The sequence below is a fragment of the Chinchilla lanigera genome, unplaced genomic scaffold, assembly GCF_000276665.1.
Source record: "Chinchilla lanigera isolate Chin_1 unplaced genomic scaffold, ChiLan1.0 scaffold00018, whole genome shotgun sequence".
NCBI lineage: Eukaryota > Metazoa > Chordata > Mammalia > Rodentia > Chinchillidae > Chinchilla > Chinchilla lanigera.
Genome location: NW_004955419.1, coordinates 725,139 through 743,500, shown reverse-complemented (window position 1 = coordinate 743,500; position 18,362 = coordinate 725,139). Strand labels below are relative to the sequence as shown.

The 18,362-nt window shown below is 58.8% G+C and overlaps 2 protein-coding genes across 4 annotated transcripts in view; both read right to left on the bottom strand.

Annotated features, from left to right (window-relative positions):
• Positions 1 to 464: 464 nt before the first annotated feature.
• On the bottom strand, positions 465 to 2,686 carry Dpm2 (dolichyl-phosphate mannosyltransferase polypeptide 2, regulatory subunit). Of its 3 annotated transcripts, none has more exons than XM_005382389.2 (4): positions 2,561 to 2,686; positions 2,178 to 2,267; positions 1,724 to 1,826; positions 465 to 1,021 (listed from the first exon to the last, which is right to left on the bottom strand). In XM_005382389.2, the coding sequence occupies exons 1-4, from the start codon at positions 2,669 to 2,671 to the stop codon at positions 963 to 965; spliced, it is 363 nt and encodes a 120-aa protein (XP_005382446.1). In that variant the 5' UTR covers positions 2,672 to 2,686; the 3' UTR covers positions 465 to 962. The 3 variants fall into 3 exon arrangements, 2 of the variants coding, with proteins under 2 accessions (XP_005382446.1, XP_013368610.1); XR_260596.2 differs by having other exon boundaries at positions 936 to 1,021; positions 1,214 to 1,826; XM_013513156.1 differs by lacking the exon at positions 465 to 1,021 and having other exon boundaries at positions 1,028 to 1,826.
• Positions 2,687 to 4,737: 2,051 nt separating this feature from the next.
• The window catches only part of Fam102a (family with sequence similarity 102, member A), a gene marked incomplete at its 5' end in the record, with an annotated part of 30,914 nt that continues 17,289 nt past the window's right edge, over positions 4,738 to 18,362 (bottom strand). Inside the window, 10 exon segments of the mRNA XM_005382390.2 lie at positions 4,738 to 7,207; positions 8,435 to 8,504; positions 8,598 to 8,719; positions 9,083 to 9,278; positions 9,360 to 9,464; positions 11,668 to 11,825; positions 11,975 to 12,021; positions 13,850 to 13,966; positions 15,989 to 16,018; positions 16,269 to 16,389. Coding sequence (XP_005382447.1) covers positions 7,162 to 7,207; positions 8,435 to 8,504; positions 8,598 to 8,719; positions 9,083 to 9,278; positions 9,360 to 9,464; positions 11,668 to 11,825; positions 11,975 to 12,021; positions 13,850 to 13,966; positions 15,989 to 16,018; positions 16,269 to 16,389 — 1,012 coding nt within the window. The 3' untranslated portion in view covers positions 4,738 to 7,161.

The following is an 18,362-nucleotide window of genomic DNA, read 5'->3' as shown; positions in this document are numbered from 1 at the left end:
ACCTAGAGCCCAGCAGGCAACCCAGGCGGCCAGGGTAGGAGCTGGAGGATGAGGAAGCGTGTGAGGCTCAAGGGCCAGGGCTTTCCCTAGGCACGGGTGCCGGAAGAGCTGCTGCCAGGGGGTACGGTAGGCGCCGAGGGACTGCTGGCCAGGCTGGAGCCTGGTGGAAGTGCAAGCCACCCTGCCGTGGCTCAGTGGTAGCCCTTACTGATTGCATCCACGCTAAACTGGGCTGCTGGGTGTAAGAGATGGATGACATGGCGTGGTGGTGCACGCCTGTAACCCCAGCCGTCGGGAGGCCGAGGCAGGAGGATGGTTGAGTTTGAGGCCAGCCTGGGCTACACAGTGAGCTCAAGGCCAGCCAGAACTGCATAGTGAGACCCTACCTCAAGAAAAAAAAAAAAGATGGCTGACAGGCCATGGCTGCGACCCCTGCAGCCCCCACCCCACAAGGACAACAAGAATACAAACACTCAGTCAACATTTATTGTCAATGTCTCCCAAACAGGTGAGCCCTGGGCCTGAGAGCTGGGCCTCCAAGAAGAGTGTCCGAAAGGGCACCCAATGTGGGTACACGACCGCACCCTGGTGGAGCTGGGGTCTGTCAGTCCTGCCCCGGGCGTTCCAGTCCACAGGTCTGGACTGTATCACACTCAGAAAAGCTGCCACTGTGGAGGCCAAGGTCATACGCCATCAGGGCCAGCTACACCCAACGTCAGCATGGGACAGCAGGAAAACTGAGGCAGGAGGGTGGACCCCAGAGGACAAAGTAGCATGGAGTCCACCAGGTCCTCTCCTTGCTGGCTGGGGGAAGAAGGAGCGCAGGTCCATCAGGTGTGAGTCCCAAGCAGTTCCATCTCCTGAGGGCTGCAGGGGCCACTGTGCCTGGACTGTCCTCAGGCTCTGACCTTCGGTCCCTGGCAGGGATGGTGACAGGCAGAAGCCTCACCCCTGCCGGGCCTTCACTGGGCCTTCTTGGTCACCCTCCGGTTCTTCAGCATCACGTAGGTGATGAACAATCCTGCAATACACAGAGCAGAGCAGCCAAGGAGAATCTGTGCTCAGGCCTGCCGGGAGGCCAAAGCAGGGCAAAATAACCCACAGGCAGGGCCATGCACCTACCCAGAAGCCTCCAGGGCAGCCGCTCATCTCCCCCATTCATCAAGCAGATACCCACTCACATTCATTCAATAATCCCCAAGTGAGAACCTACCATAGGCAATGTGCTGCACTTAGGTGTTTCAGATTCCATGGGGAACAAGAGCCACCTGTCCGTCCCTCGACTCAAGACACCTGTCCCCCTACCTAACCTGCCCACCACCCATCATCATCCGGTCATCTGATTGTCGATTCCCCAAGCACCAACTCAAGTGTTGCAGCCTGGGCTGGTGCTGAGGACGTAGTCACGATGAAGACACAGCTCCCATCCCTGGGAACCCACAAGACATGAAGAGGCGCAGGAGCTAAGTAGGGGTGATGAGAGGGTGTGAGGCGACAGAGGTGTGAGTAGTGATGATGGGCTGGGGGGCAGGAAGAGCGGGCACTTGCCGTTAGAGTCCCGGAGCCTGGGGCATTAGAGACCAGAGGCTGCAGACCTGCAGCACTGCATGAACAGGGAAACCCCAGGGACAGCTGGAGGCAAGGGGTCTCAAGCAGATGCCCAGCAACTGGCATCCTGGTGTGGAACCACGCTGAGGCAGCCTGGGGGACCATGGTGACCTACCCACAAACAGAAGCAGCAGCAGGCCCACAGCTAGGGGGATGGCGACGGCGTAGGCTCGGGGCAGGAAGTACTTGTGGATGATATGCTCGCTGTCGATGAACGGCTGACAGGGAGGGCAGAGCTCTGGTAAGCACTGTCCACTCTGCCCAGCTCCCAAGCCCAAATATCACACCCCTTCCGTCGAAGGCACAGACACCACCAGAACACTGGGAAAATGTCTCCTTTTCGTTTCTTTTCTTTCTTTGAGACAAGGTCTCGCTATGTAGTTCAAGGTGGCCTTGAGCTCACTTGGTAGCCCAGGCTGGCCTCGAACTTGCGGTGATCCTCCTGCCTCAGCCTGCCGAGTGCTGGGTTCACAGGTGTGCGCCACCACCCAGTAACTGCATGGTGCAGGGGGTCAACTTCAAGATCCAGAGCTGGGGGGAAGGGGAGGCTTGGGAGGGGAGACACATACCAAGAGAATCACCCAGACGGTGTAGTAGGTGAAGATGATCAGGCTAACGGCCAGGAGGCCGAGTCCCACCACCTGGTCTGTCCCTGTGGCCTAGAGAAAAGGGAGGCCTCGGCTGACGAAGTGACCACATTTCGTGCACCGAACGAAGGGGTGACGCAGGCAGTTTACGCCCTAAATTTCCCATTCATTCAACAGCTACGCAGTGGGCAGACTCAGCACCAATCCGCAGGCTGAGAAAGAGCGGGCTTCGGTGTTTTCACCCGTCTATGGGCCGGCAGGAGAGCAGCCCCATTTGAGAGCGCCCAAGCCCGGGCTCCTGAGCAGATCCCCCCGCCCCCGCCCCGGGAAATCCCTAACTCGGCGGCACTCCGCGCCAGCCTCACCATTTCCCCACTCAGCCACCCGAGCAGTAAGCCACATCCGGTTCCGGATCCGGGCTTCTGCGACTCCAGGCCGCAAGGCACGCAGGGAGTCGTAGTGCGCAGGCAGGCCATGGTCTACGTCATCCGAGACCCGCAGGCACCGCCTCCCTTTGTATGCCGGGAAATGTAGTTTCTCAAGGGCACCGTGAGGTCGTTTCCAGAAATCTCCCAAGGGAATGGGACTCAGCTGGAACCCAGACTTGCCTGGCCTTCTCGGCCATAGTCCTGTCCTCCCCTCTCTCCCAAACGTGCCTTGTTAAATATCTCATAGTGGGGCTGGGGATATAGCTCCGTGGCATTAGCACCTGCCTGGCAAACGCAACGTCGTGAGTTCGATCCCCGGTACCGCAAAAATAAATAAATAAATAAAAAAGAATAAATAAATAAATAAATATCTCATAGTTCCAAAGCGAGAGCAAGGTTTGGGGTCAGAAGTCCCACTTTTCAAACGGGACAAGTGAGGCACAGAGATCACAGAGTCTGGAACCTGGGAGTCTTATGTTCTGGTCCCGAGGCCCCAGTTTATCCGTTGTGGGAAACCTTACACAAACTGTTCACTGCCGCCTGGCTTGATGTGGGAGAAGAGGCTGGCCCAAGTCCGTAGGGATGGATTTCGATCGTCAGCGAGGGGGGACCTTTTTATCATTACCTGGCCTTCCCGGAGACGCTTGTGGGTGTCCCCTCCCTCCCTTCATCGCCTGCCTCCTGGGTGTCACAAGTTTCCTGCTGGCCCCATGGGCAGGTCCCTCCCCAGTCCTCAAGGCCCTTTCCCCTGAGAAAAGGGAAGGTTGGGCAGGGTAGTCCTTGATGCCTGGTACAGACTCCCACGCCAGCGGGGCTGGCTGCCTCCCACCTTTGAGCTCTCACAGATGTGAGACTCTTCTCCCTCGGACCTGCTTTCCAGCAGGGGCTCCCAGGCCTGTGCCCCACTATCCCAAGTGTCTCCATTTAGTGACCAATTGCAGTCATGGGGGTTGAACAGGGCCTTTAGATTGAATTACAACCGCAGCCTTTTAAAATTTTGAGACGGTCTTACTAAGCTCCCCAGGCTGGGCTGGAATCTGTGTTCCTTTCGTCTCAACCTCCCAGAGCACTAGGATCAAGGTGTCCACTACCATGAACTTTAATTAGTTGACTTTGGTGACCGAGGCCGCCTGACTGAGCTCGCTGGGAGCAGGACCTGTGATCTGCTGTAACCTGAGCAACCAGAGTGGGGCTTACACAGGAGTTTTGGATCAATCAGCTCTAAGATCTGCAGACTGTTTTTTTACATCCTGCAGTGCTAGAATCCAGGATTTTGGGGGCTCCAGCTTCTGTGAGGGTTATGTCGACGCCCTGGGCCTGGACTCTGCTTGGGCGTTAGGGAGAGACGAGGTCTGAGTGCGGCAGCATTCATCTTCTCGGGTCTTCCAAGCCTCTTGGTGACTATGGGGGCTCCCCTCCCAAAGCTGGACCAACCCTTATGGCCTACAGCTCAGTTCTCCCTCCAAACCCCAGCCTACTCTCCTTCCCCAGGGTGGTACAGAAGACACTGGTGATCAGCTCCTGTGATGAAAGGGGCTGTGGTGGGGGTTCAGCCCTGGAAGAAGTGGGGATGCTGCTTTGGGGGGGACCCTGTGACCTGATTCATTCCGATCTGGCCCTAGCCACTAAGTCTCCTGCCACCCACCTCCAAGCTCACTAAAGGCCCGGGAGAACTACCTGCAGGCTTGGACCTACGCTCCTGTGACTTGGGACAGGCAGAACACGGACGAAGGGACCATGCTGAGCCTCGAGGTATGACCTGCCAGGGGTGTTAGGAAGCCTGGGGACCAGCTGGGCGCGCTGCAGGTCAGGCTGTACACCCCGTTCTCGAGTGAATGCAGGCTCACTTGCGGCTGAGGCCACCTGCAGTTATTTATCCTCTGGGGTTAGAGCTGCCACTTAAGTGTGTAACTGTCAAAGAACTGCCCTTCTGGGCCTCAGGAATCTGGAGTGATGAAGGTGGTGTTTGTGACCATAGCTGGGGCTTGGAGATGCCGGGCTACCTACACCATCCCCATCCTGGAATGGTACCTTGCACATCCTGCTTCCTGGTAATAGCGTTGACCCCAAAGTCAATGTGGTAAAGCGACGTCATAAAAAAAAAAAAAGCAAAATAAACAAAAATCGCAACATTTAATTTCTCCCCAAACCAAGATGCTGACACAAGGCTGATTTCCCCTTACAATGTTATTTCTAGGAGGAAAGCTGGGACAGATACAAATACAGCCCATGGGATGGGGTGTGGTGGCAATAGTTAGAAAGGGGGGGTGATTAAAAAGAAAAAGTGACCCTCCCCATCACCTCCCTATGGACAGAAAACGGGGATATTTGCCATCCTGGCAGATTACGCCACGTGATCAGTTACGGGGTGACCAGGAGAAACAAATCTAAAAATATTGTATACCTTTATTTTAAATCTAGTAAAAATGTTAAAACTGTCTTTCAAGAAGATTCCAAACTGGCATTGCATAGACCAATTCCTTTCCAAAAATATCTCTAATATATCCTCTTTCTCTACATAGAATTTGAAGTCCAGGTGTGGGGGCACCTGGTAGAAATTCACTGAGCTCAAAGGAATCCTCAGGCTGAAAACAGGGCTCCCACGCAGGAACAAGGCCACTGCTCCGGGCCCTGGTTCCAGCCAGTGTTCATTTGGTTATGGCCGGATTCTCAGCCTGGTTCCCCCGGCCCTGGGCCTGGTGAGGGAGGACATGGCAGGCTGCTGCCTTCTGGATGACTGTCAAGTTCAGACTTCCATGGGTGAGCTAGCGTTCCTGGTTTGGGCATTTCCTTAGAATGCCAAAGTCAAATGCTTTGTGCCTAAAGCCCCGGAACTTGAATTTAGGCCCTTTACACTCTAACCACACCTCCCTCTGGGTAGGGTGAGGTCACAGCCCCAGAAGGCAAGTCAGTGCCGCCATCTTCTAGAGGTCACATCTGGAGAGAACGGCCAGCTTCCTTCAAAGTGCCAGGATTCTGCTGGGCGGGAGGGGACACTCGAGCTGACCAGAGCCAACCCAGCCAGAGCCCACACTCTGCCCTGCCTTGCAGGCACTTCCCAGCATTCACTTTCTAAAGGTTATTAGGTAATTAAAATGACGACAACAGAAGACCTACAAATGCTCTGGTCCCAACACCAGGGAGTTCCGACACCCGGCGCCCGCTCTTGCCAGCCGGGGCAGGGCAGCAGCGGGGAGGAACCCTCCCGACTTGGGGATGGCACCCGCACCGGCGTCCCGGCCCACCCGGGTCCCCAGCACAGCTGGGAGCAGCGGCAGACAACAGAGGCGCCTCCCCCTCAGCCAGGAGGAGGAAATATTGAACTGTGAACTCAAAAAAAAAAAAAAAAAGGCAAAAAGAAAAAACCTATAAAGCTAGGTAAACACCAGCCTGCTGGGTTTATACAAAATGAGGGCAACTTAAGGGGGTCGGGGGGTTTGTCTGGGCCTGGCTGCAGCCAGACCCTCCTTCAAGCAAGTTCCGAGGACCGGAGCCAAAGTGCTGAGAGCGGATGCTTTGGGGGAGCAGGGCAAACTGCTCCCGGCTGGGAAAGCGTGCCCTTGGGGACGCCCCCTGCCCAGCAGTGGGGGTGCTTCCAGAGGAGGGCTGAGGCTTGTCCGGCAGGAAGCCAGCTTCAGGCCAGTCCAGCCACAGCCTGCCAGCCTCACCAGCCTTGGCCCCAGCAGGGCTGCAGACCTGAGGGCACAGAGGGCTTTGCGCGCCTTCTTCCTGTGGAGAGCCAGCTGCTCAGGAGCCAGCCCCAGCAGGGGGCGCTGCGATGCTAGGGGCTCTCCCATCAGGCTAGGCCAGAGCCAGACAAGGCGGGGGTAGAGGCTGCTGGGTTCCAGGTTCTGAGGGCGGCAGACCCTGGGCCTGTGACTGCACAGCAGGCAGCGCCCAAGAGGCTTCAGGAGCGGTGGAGGGGCCAGAGGGTTGTGCTGGGGACATGTGCAAAGTGCAGGCTGCCAGGGTGGCAGGAGGACATTCGTCGGGGAAGCGGGAGGCTCAGTCTGGAGTGAGTTGGGCCTGAAGCCTGGCTCCCAGGAGGAGGCCGCCTGCGGGTCCCCTAGGACACAGGAAGGGACGGCGGACACGCTAAGCAGAGGGTCACAGGTGGCAGAGCTGAGGGCGGTCCAACCCTCCAGGGCCAGGGGAGACGGAGCGAGGCCCTGCTGGTGCCCCGCCGAAGCTAGCGCTCCTGCGGTGCATGGTCACAGGAGGAGCAGCCCCGAAGCCAGAGGCGCCCACACGCTGCGCAGGGGAGGGGTGTCACAGGGCCGCCCCTCCATCTTGCTCTCCGTGTGGGCCTGCCCACCCAGCCCACTAGTGGTTCGGAGCATTCACAGTGGTGCGGGGCCCTGGCGGCCAGAAGGGTTCCAGGAGGATGGGGACTGTGGACGATGCTCTGGGGGCGGGCAGCTAGCGTGCAGGGCGGGCACGGACGAGACGCAGCGCAGACCGGAGGGAGACGGTTCCTTGAAGAAGGGCGCAGGTCTGGCGCCCCCAGAGCAGGCCCCTCTCCAGCTGGACACCGCTCTTCAGTGACTTTCGATCACCACGGGCTCGTAGACCCCGGAGGAGACCCTGCAGAGGGGCGAGATGGCTCACGGTCGCCCTCATTGCTCCAGTTACTTGGCAGAGCCCGGGCCAGGCCCTTACGGGTCCCGCACAGACGGCACCAACAGCCGGTTTTGTGTGGGAGCTGAAACTGAACCTTCAAGATCTTAAGTCACTGCCACAGTGACAGAGATGTTTAGGTGACAGGGTCTGTGGGGTCCACAGAGCCGGCACAGCCAGTCACCAAGCCCTGCAGAGGACATCAGCTGCCTGCACAGCTGGGTAAGCCACTGACACTTCGTGATAACCCTGGCAGGGAAGGACTGTGCCCTACCCCCATTTGATAGATGAAGTAACTGAGGCCCAGCGGGACTGTGAGGTTCCCGAGAGGACAGGGGAAAGCCAAAGAGCCCGCTCAGGTCTTCCCCCGCTGAGGCCAGCCCCACCTGTGAGGCTGTGGATAGTGCTGAGTCTGAGCCCTCCTGGGCAGCGGCGGGGAGCCTCAGGGCTCCACATGCCATCCTGCAATGGTCTTGCTGCCCACCAGGCTGGTTTCCCATTCCCCACACCCCAGTTTCCTCGCTTTCAGAGGGGATTAGGGAGGGGTTTTTACAAGCTTCTCAGAGATGGCGGCTGTAGTTTCAAGCCTGGGCCAGTAGAGGTCAGCAGAGCAGCATGGGAGGGCAGGTCCTGGCAGCCCAGTCCCTTCTGCTGGGGGCCCAGGGTCAGGCAGCCCTTTCCCACAGCAGCGACGGAAAAGCTTTCCGCCATCCCACGCAAGTTCCCCTCGCCCACTCGGGGAACCTAAGGTGTGTGAGCCGCGCCTGAGGCGTGTGCTGTGCCCTGAGAAACCTGCAAGGGGACTTCGCAGACTGCGGCCCCTTCTGCTGCCGTTCACGGCCGGGTCCCCAGCACCTGGCTCAGCGTCTGCGGCGCGGCAGGTGCTCAGTAACTACTTCTGTGGTCACAAGGGAGTCACCCCCAGCACAGGTCTAGGAGTCTGCAGACCCGAGAGGGAGAAGGAACGAAGGGCCCCCCACGAACACGCATCAAAGCCCCTGTGCTACGCTGAGCCCCGGGCTGGGCACCTTCCAAGGGGAGCCTGGGAACCCACCCACTGGACAGATGGGACACAGGCTGAGAGACGTGGCCAGCCCAGGGTCACACTGCGGTGACAAGAACTAGCGTCCAAAGCCAGGCAGAGGTCTGAAAGCTCTGCCCCCACCACCCAGCCCTTGGCACTCCAGCCCCTACCTGTTGGCCAGCTGGATGCCACTCAGTGTAGCCGAGCCGTCGCGGCTCACGAACAGCCGGAGGTTGCTGTCTGTGGGGACACGGAGGACGAAGGCTGAGCGGACGCGGAACAGCCCGGAACAGGCGGCATGGCTCCCGCCAGCTCGGGGCGGGGAAGGCTCACCCTCAGTGTTGCTGCCCTCCGTGAAGTCCTGGCTCTGCACGATCTTCTCCACAATGTCGTCTGCATCAATCCGCGTGTCATCCACCCACGTTGGGTGGCTCTCCACAGAGTCCTTCTTCCGCCTGAGTGGGGCAGGGACGGTCACCACGGTCAGGGCAGCAAGACCGTCACAGCCCGGCACTTAGAGTATTCTGTGTGCGTCTACGCTGTACTTCGTGTGCCCCCTCCAGACGCTAAGGTGCAGGTGCTACTTAGCCGACGGGCTGAGGAGGGCACGGGCTCCTGGGAGGTTAGGGAACTGCTCAAGGGCACACGGATCTGAGGCCCACAGACCACGTGTTTACAGAGGCACAAAACTGGAACAATGGGCTTGGGGCTGTGCCCGGTAAGACCGGCATAACCCAAACCTCTAGGGTGGGCACCTACCGTCCCTACGTGACAGGTGGAGGACAGGTTCAGGGACCCACGGGGAGCCAGGGACTCACCGAAAGGAGCGGTCTGACAGGTGCAGGGGCCGGGGGGGTCTCGGTGGCTTCTCGGGGGGCCGGTGCTCACGCTCGCCGCCCTCGGGGCCCTCCACAGCTGGGCCCAGGCCACCGGAGGCGCTGCTGCTGGTGGACGTGTTGCGGCGGTGCGTGAGGTCCGACAGGCTGGAGGAGCACGAGTGCTCCGTGCTGTAGCCTGGGAGTGAGCAGCGCAGGGAGCGTCAGACCTGGGCGTTCCAGGCGGCAGGGGCTGCGGGCGCAGGGCCAGGCCACTTACCAGAGACCTTGGACTGCTGGCTGGCATAGCTGGAGCTGCGCGAGTGGCCGGAGTGTGGCACTTCCTCGGGGCTGGACAGGTTCTGGTCTGGCTCCTCCAGCAGCCCTGGGGAAAGGGGACACAGGTTACCCAGCGGGGTCCACCCTCTCCCCTCACACCCTCTTGCTAGCTTCCTGCAGGGTGCTCCGTTTTACAGACTAGAAAACTGAACAGCGGCCCCCTGTGCCAAGCCACAGATCACCCTCTGAGGCTGGGTCGCTCATCCTGAACACAGGTGGGGACCTCCTCACAGTGCACCTGTCTCAGGTTGGCGAAGAGGAAGAGCGCTCTATGCAACGTGAGCTGCATTCACTCCTAACAGTGAGCGGCGCAGGCAGGGACGGCACACATTGAGGCTGGGCCCATTTACAGGTGAGAAAGGGCTTGTCTTTTACACTAGACCTACTGTGTGGTGCAGCATGCCTGTAATTCCAGCACTTGGGAGGCTGAGGCAGGAAGGAGCACTGTGACTCTGAGGTCAGCTTAGGCTACACACTGAGTTCAAGGCCAGCCTGCACTACACAGCAAGATCCTGCCTCAAAAACAAAACTAAAATTAAAAAATCCCATTAGACCCTCAGAATGTGGGAGGCAGAGGGCGAGCCCCATTTAAGGCAACAGGAACGGGGACTCCCAGATAGAGCTGCACAGGCAAAGGTCCTGAGAATGCAACGAGCCTGGGTTTGCGGAGCTGGAGTAAACAGGGTGAAAGAGAAGGGGAAGGAGGAGGGGAGCAGGCCAGGCACCCCCCCCAGGCTAACAGCTTCCAGGCACATTTTCCGGCACTCTCCGTAGGCACCACCAGGTCCTCTGCAGACGGTGGGGCCAGTGGACACTCAGAGCCCATCCTGCGCGGGAGAGGTGCCCCAGGGGCACCATCTGTGCTGGGATGGCCTCGTCCCCAGAACCCTCTTCCCTGAGCTGGACAGCAGCAGTACTGGGGTGCCCCTGCCTGTAGCCTCCAGGCACAGCGGGCAAAACCCCAGCTTTCTGCTTTGGACCTTGCCTGGCCGGGTATGCAGGAAAGACAGGTGAGGAACAAGCTGGGCCCCGGAAGTCAGAGGTCCTTCACGCTCTCAGCCTTCGGTCCACAACGCCCAGCAAGCATCTGTCGGGCTGCCTTGGGCCTGTGCCCTAATTGCTTATTTTTTCTTTTGCGACAGGGTCTCACTATGTAGTTGAGGCTGGTCTTGAACTCACTATGTAGCCCATGATGGTGCAGGACTCATGGCCACCCCCCCACCCCGCCTCAGGCTCCCAAGCGTGAGGGTTACAAGTATGCACCACAAGGCCCGGCTCCAGTCACTCTCGTGGCACGGATCAGGACGCAGGTGCGCTCTGCTCACTGATCAGCTTGGGGCCTTCTGCCTCTCAGCCGAGCCCACCCTGGGGGTCGGTGGGGCTGAGGCTCACGCCTCTGGAGCCCTGCCACAACCCTGCACAGTGACAGATCCCAACTGAGGGCCAGCAAACACTTGCAGGCAGGCCAGGGCCTCCTCTGTGGGCAGCACCAGCCCTCCGCATGGCCACACTACTGCCTCTGGGGATCTGGGATCCTTCTCGGTGTCCGTAATATTAGCACTAACAAGAATTAAGATCCAGGCCTCGACTGCAATCCCAGCACTCAGGGAGGCTGGGGCAGGAGGATCACTATGGAGTTTGAAGTCAGCCTGGGCTACGTGAGTAGAAGGCCAGCCTGAACTACATAGCAAGACCCTATCTCAAAAAAAAAAAAAAAAGAAAAAAGAAAAGTGATAAGAGACAATGCCAGCTAGCCAGCCAAGTACCTAGTCCCAGGCAGGATGTAAATGTATTTAGTTAGCTCAGCTAGTACCTGAAGGAGACTAGGGTGTAGTTACTATTAGCAATTCCGTTTTCCAGAGGACACTGAGACTACAGAGGTGCAATGGCCAGTCAAGGTCACAGCAATTGGGAGGGCATGGCTCCCAGGTCAGCCCCCAACAGGCACACTCCAGGCTGCAGCTTGCAGCGGCCCTCCCAGCACACACAGATCCTCTCTGGGCCTGTGGTCCTGCTGCCTCATCTGCAGGGGAAACACCTGGGGGTCACCTACAGCTACACGAACACCTGTTTCTCATATCTGGCTAGAGAGCCACAAAGGCAACTGCTGTGACCCTGGGGCAATGGAGGCCTGACCAGAAGCACCTGCTGTCAGCAACCAGCCTCCCCCACAAGCACCCGCCCAGGACACTGCTGCGGTGAGAGTCGGGCCCCTGGCAGGGGAGGCGCAGGCAGGCGGGAGACGGTACCTGAGCCGAGGATGGTGGGCCGGGCCTTGTGGGGCCGGGACCCTGTGAGGGAGTTGGCGCTGCTGCTGCCACCACTGCTGGTCCCACCACCTTTACACGTCAGCTGCAAAGAAGCATCCTGGCCGGGGATGGAGATGGACTTGGCAGTGGACGGTGGCCTGTTGGGGGGGAGGTGTGACTGGGGTGTCCCATCCTCGGATCGATGAGGGCAGGGCGCCCATAGCCCGGAGGCAGGAAGAGTCCCTGTCCCCCCACCACTGTGCCAAGGGCCGAACTCCCAAGCCCCAGGGGGCTGGCTGGCACTCACGTCTTAAAGCAGGGGTCTCCAGAGAGCAGGAACATTCCAATGGTGATCTGGGGAAGAGGGGGGACTCAGCGCAGGCACAGCCGCCTACAGTCTCCCGGCTCCAACCTCAGAGGGGCTGGGACCTCAGGACCCACCCGCCCCTTCCTGGCTAGGGCTGCAGCTGCTGGACTCCTGGAGCCCGACTCCCGTGTGGAAGAGAAAGGAAGCCCCAGGCCTGCCTGGTGGGGGGCTGGTGAGCTTCAGGGAGAGGAGGGTCGGCTGCTGAGTGCGCGCCATCCGTGCCTGCTACCTCACATCACGACCCAGCTCTTCCGCAGCATGGCCCAGCTGGCCGTGGGGCACAGTGCCAAGCCTGGGAGATCACGGAGCCCCATGTGGGGGTGGGAATACACAGTGACATTTGTAGGGAAAGTTTGAGGACTCAAGCAAATCACAGAGCCAATTAGAAATTTGGTAGGGGGGGCTGGGGATTTAGCTCAGCGGCAAAGCACCTGCCTGGCAAGCGCAAGGTCGTGAGTTCGATTCCTGGTACCGGAGAAAAACCAAAAAAAAAAAAAAAAAGAAATTTGGTAGGGCCGGGGATATAGCTCAGTGGCATAAGTGCCTGCCTGGCAAACACAAGGTCCTGAGTTCAATTCCTAGCACGAAAGAAAAAAAAAAATTAAATTTGTCAGTCGGGCATGGTGGCTCATGCCTGTAATCCCAGCACTCGAGAGGCTAAGGCAGGAGGATCCTTGCAAATTTGAGGTCAGCCTGGGCTACAAAGTGAGCTCAGGCCAGCTTGAACTGCATAGCGAGACCCTGTCTCAAAGAGACCAAAAAGAAAAGAAAAGAAATTTGGTATTCACTTGGGCAAAGACCTTGGCAATGGCCCAAACATGGCAAAGTCTGGGTCCCAATATCTGGGAGGTGGAATGACAGTAGGAAAGGGCTGCTCTGATCCCAGCACCCCTGACCTATGTGGGGACCACCAGGCTGAGGGTTTTACGGATGATTTCACTTGGCCATGAGGGCAGCCTACGAAGTACATGACACCAAGATTACAGGTGAGGGAACTGAGACTCCGGAGCGGCGGGCTGTGGGACAGCGGACTGAAGGCAAGGCCACCTGACCCCGAGATGCCTCCATCTGTACTGGCCGAGAGTGTGCAGGGCCCACTAAGGGGAAGACTACCCAGACCCTGGCCCTTTCTGGGTGCCTCTGGAGCCTGAGCCCACCACCTCATGCCCAGCTCCACCCTGAGGCAGCTGGCACCCTGTCGGCGCTTCGAGATGACACTGGGACACAGCCAGGTGGAAGGGTGAAGACGGCCGTGCTGGGAGCACATGCCCAGACATCTCTGCTCCTAAGGGGCCAAAGAGAAGCTGTCCGAGGCCGGAAGCTGCGCCAGCTGGTGAGGGGCAGCCCCTGGGCCCTCGAACCATGGCGAGTGTGAGTCTAGGACATCAGTTCTTCCACCAAGGCCTACCAGGAGCCAGGTGGTACCCAGGCACCCAGAGCAGTGTTTAGGAGCTGGGCTGTGGAACCCAGTGGCAGCAGGGCCAAGTGCCAGCCTGCCCACTCCCGCGGCAAATAATTGCACTTCTTGTTCCCCATCCCATGCAACCTGGGGCACACCGGGGCAGCTATGAGACAGTAGACACGGCACTCAGCACAAGCTGATCTTGCAGAGGGGCTTGCCCAACCCTTACAGACTGCCGCGACCTACCCTCAGAAACGTGTGCAGAAACAGCCCGATCCCAGAGCGCACATCTTCCCCACGCCCCCTGCAGCCTGGCCAGGTGGGAAGCTGTACTTTTAGCAACCCTCTGGGGGATTCTGATAAGGATTCCGAGGTGGAGGTCGTGGTGGAAGAGGCAGCAAGGTGCCCGGTACCTTGAGGATGGAGTTGTCCTGGCGGGTGTTCTTCGTGTCATACCCCTCTAGCAGGCAGCAGCGCACCGTGGAGCCTGAGCCCGCAAACTCGGCCAGGTTCAGGTCGGCGAAGCCCAGCTGTGAGGGAAGAGGCTTGTTGGAGGCTGCGGGAGTGTGGTGCACGGCCGGGAGATGCCACAAGGGTTAACGGGGCTGGGGTGGTGAAGGGAGGGCAGGCCGAGCCCCTGGGCCCGCCCCGTGGCCCCGACTGGTTGTTGCGTAACTGGGTCCCGAGGATAGGACTCTGGGTCGGCAGCACCGATGTGGCAAAGCTAGAGCTCGCGTCCCTGAGGGGCACAAAGCACCCTTTGTGCCACATCCCAGTGTGCACCGGGCCAGTGCTCCCGAGATGAAAGGGCATTGTTGTCTGTGACACAGATGCATTGTTCCCTGGGAAACAAGGCTGTGCTGTGGGGAGCTGCCCGCAGAGCAGGGAGGGGAGGAGGGAAGGCCCGTGGGAACCTGGCAGCAGGGTGGGCTGATGGGACATGGAGTGGGGGGCCGGGAAGGGAGGGGACCCTGCAGAGTGAGCAGGATCCCCAGCAGAGTCCCCTGCTGGGGGCTGGAGAAGCTGGCGGGCAGAGCCCAGGGTCTGTCCAGGGGACTCGGGCTGCTCTTTGGCAGGGAATGGGCTGGAAGGAGGCCACACCTGCCTGAGCGGAGAGGAAACTCAGGGTGAGTGAGGGACAGGCTGGGGGACTTCAGGGACAGCCAAAGCAGGCAAGGACAATCACCGAGCACCAGCCGCACACACGTCTCTACTGTGGATAAGGGGCACAGGCTCCAGGTCCAGGGAGCTGGGCCTGGCTCTCAGCCTGCACTGACCCCCAGGAACCAGATGAGTGCGGGCGGGGGGCAGGGAGAGGCTCGCCGGCACTTCCTCTTCATTGCAGATGAGGAGGCAGAGGTCAGGGAGGGGAAGTGACTCGATCAAGCACACAGAGCCCGACCTGCAAACAGGATGCAAACTAGACCTGATCAGAACCAGGACCTGACACCTCCCTGGGCCTCAGTGTCCTCCCGTGTAACGGGGTGTAAAGCCTATGACAGAGGCGCCACTGCCGAGGGTGGCACGTCCCCTGGCCGCCTGGTCAGCACCCGCCGGAACAGTCCAGGCCGTGTGCTGGTAGTTTCTTCCCCAACTGGGTGGCTGTCCTCAGCCGCATCAGCCGATACAAACTAATACTCCGACAGGCCTCCCTCCCCAGCTAGCTCTGGCCACCCTGCCCCCTGGTTTTGTGTTTTTGGTAGGAGGAGCTGTGGAGCCCAGGGCCTCAGGCGTGCCAGGCAAGCTCTCTCGACCAGCTCCATGCCAGCCCCGCACTCTGCAGGGTTTGCTCTGGCCAGCTGCGAGGCCACAGCACTCTCCTCGGGCCTTCCAGACTGGGGTGCTGCGGGGGAGACCGAGAGCGCCCCAGAGAGAAGGGCCCAGAGAGGGCAGGGCCTCTTGTCCTGCTCTTCCCCACAGTAAAGGCCGCGCTGGTCGGGGCGGACGGAGCCAGGCTGTGGAAACCTGGCAGCAACACAGTGTCCAGTACCGGGACCGGGGAGGTCAGATGTCACTGGCCACGCAGCAGGATGCTGCTGCAATGAGAAAGCACACAGACACCTGTGATGGCACTCGTGACAGACCCGGCAAGCGAAGAGCTCAGCTGCGGGATGTGTGCAGGCGCACGAGCACAGCGCTCCAAGCAGCCTTTTATTTACTGCTGTGCAGAGAGGACTTCTTTTCTTTCTTTCCTTAAAAGGTCTGGGGCTGGGGGTGTGGCTCAGGGGCACAGCGCTTGCCTAGTATGTGAGGGGTTCTAGGTTCGAGCACTAGCACCACCCAAAAGGCCTGGAAAGACCCGAACCGACACGACAGGACAGTCCCGCGAGGGGGAAGGGAGGAGGGGGGTGGTGAGGGCCTTTTCATGAAGAACACCACCCCACTGTACTGCAACGAGGGAACGCTGCTGCCATGTCAAGTGCTGACGACCAGTAAGGATATCCCACGGAATGGGATCTTATGGAGGGCTCGCTGTGTCCCGTTTAGGGGAGAGATGGGCTGGAAGTCCTGTGCTACCCATGCCACCCTGCCCTTCACACAGCCCCTCTTACCTTAGAGTAAGCCTTTCCACCTTTCAGCTCCTGCACAGGGAGGGAAACACAAACAGCACGATCACTAGGGAGCGCCACATTCCTTGCGGGTCTCCCTAGGTCCCCCGAACTCTGAGCACCAGCACGGGGACATGAAAAAGAGCAGAGCAACTCCCCACATTTTCCTCTGGAGGGAACAAGTCGGGGGAGGGTCCCAAAGCCCCCCAGACGCTCAGCCCCACACCCACCCTCAGTCCCCGCTCACAGCACCCCTCGCCCAGGTCGAGCAGCCCGGCCTCACCTTGCGCACAGACACGCGGAAAATGCAGGGGTCCAGCAGGCCAGTGGCCGGGTTGGCACTCATTTTACACACGAAGGTGAACCTCTTCCGCCAGCGCACGCAGTTCTCCTGTACCTCCTCCCTGCAGAAGGCCGGGCAGGTGAGTAGGGAGCGAACAGGCACAGGGTCAGTGACCATGGGGAAGGTAGGCACACGGCCAATCCCTAGCGGCCTTGCTGCTCGTGGGAGGAAAGGCAGCTCTCATTTTTCACTCTGTATCACAAAGTGACCGTCTCTTTACAAGACTGTGCCAGCGTAACTGTTGTAAAAACATAAAAAGCCATGTACTAGGTACTGAAACATCACAAGGCAGGTCCTCAAGCCAGCTCTGCCACATGCCAGAGCCCCTTCGCCGCCCCTGACAGCAGCAACGTCCACAATAAGCCCAACAGCTGATGCTGTATGATGCTTCCCACGTGCCAGGCGGTGTTCAAAGAACTGAAAAGCCAGTGGCCACTGCACCCCACTTAGAGTGCCAGAGATAGGTGATCACACCCGTGCCAAAGCCTTCTAACCACTGTCCAGGCAGCTGGTATCCTCACCCCTCCCCCAGAGACAATGGGAGCTCTGGGGGCTATGTCACCCTCCTGAGGCCAGTCCTGGCAGGGGCAGAACAGGGACTGAACCAGCTCTGGCCCTTGGCCTCCCTGACACTAACGGAGGGCTGGAAGCACAACCACAAACCCAGCACTCCTAACGGGCGACACCTTGTGTCAGGGAGGACTGGGAGCCTCTCCCGGAGGCTGTGAGGCTTGGCAGGATCTGGAGGCAGAGGGGGCACATGGCAAGAGCTCTGCACTCTGGAGCAGTGCCCTGTGCCCCCAGCCCTGGTACAGCCGCTGCTCAGGAAGGGTGGGGTGGTGAGAGACAGTATCTCAGCTCATCTCACCTAACCGGACAGCCAAGTGGACAGCTGAGGAAGCGACCTCTCTACACCCTGGGCTGCCCACAGAACATGGGACAGCTGCCAGACCGGTCTGAGTCAGGCAGCTCCCGAAGGGAGAGCCCCAGAGAGCGTGTCGGGGGAGCCCACAGCGCCCTCCTGCGTGTCCAGGGCCCCCAGCGCAAAGGTTAGACAGTTACCGCACATGACTCAGCTACTCCACCCCCAGGTACACAGCCCACAGAAAGGAAGCCTGTGTCCACACAAAAACTTGCACTCGCACAGCAGCATTAACCACCATAGCCAGAGTGGAACCAAGCTGGACACCGGTGTGCGCCTGTAATCCCAGCACTGAAGGTTGAGGTACGAGGGTCACAAGTTCAAGTTCCACCAGGACAGCACTGTGAGACCCTGTCTCACAATTTAAAAAAATAAAATAAAAAGGGTTGGGGCTGTAGCTTAGTGGTGGAGCTCTTCTGAGTTCAATCCCCAGTACAGATTAAAAAAATAAATGAATAAAAAGAGAGAGAAAGCAACCCAAAAGTCAACTGGAAAATGGACAGTACCATGAGGTCTCTTCATATGATGGAATAAAAAGAAAATGCAGAACATATCCATACTACAATGTGGGTTAACCCTAAAAAGATTAACACTATGGGAAGGGAGGCAGACACAAAGGACAATATGGCATCTGGTTTCATTTACCAGGAAATCCACAGATGCAAAGTGCACTGGTGGTTGCCATGGGAGGGGGACACTGGAGGAAATGGAGTGACGGCCAATGGGTATGAGTTTCTTGGTGGGATGAGGGAAATGCTCTGCAAATGACTCCAGTTATGGCCGCAGGGCCCTGGATAGGCTGGGGTGTAGCTGAGGGGTAGAGCACCTACCAACCTATGTGAGGCCCTGGTTCCATCCCAGCACCACCAAAACAAACGATAAAAAATTAAAAATAATCTCTGTATTTCATATTTTAAACCTGTGAATCATGTGTTCTATGAATTACACCTCAATAAATGTCTCTCCCTAATAATGTCATGGCGGGTCAGATGAACAGAAACGGAGAATGCAGGGCAGTGCAGGTGGGCGCTGAGTAGAGATGGGAAGGCGGAGGCTGCTGGTTAGGATGACGGCCCTTCCGGCAGTGACACCTGCTGAGGCTTGGAGTGAAG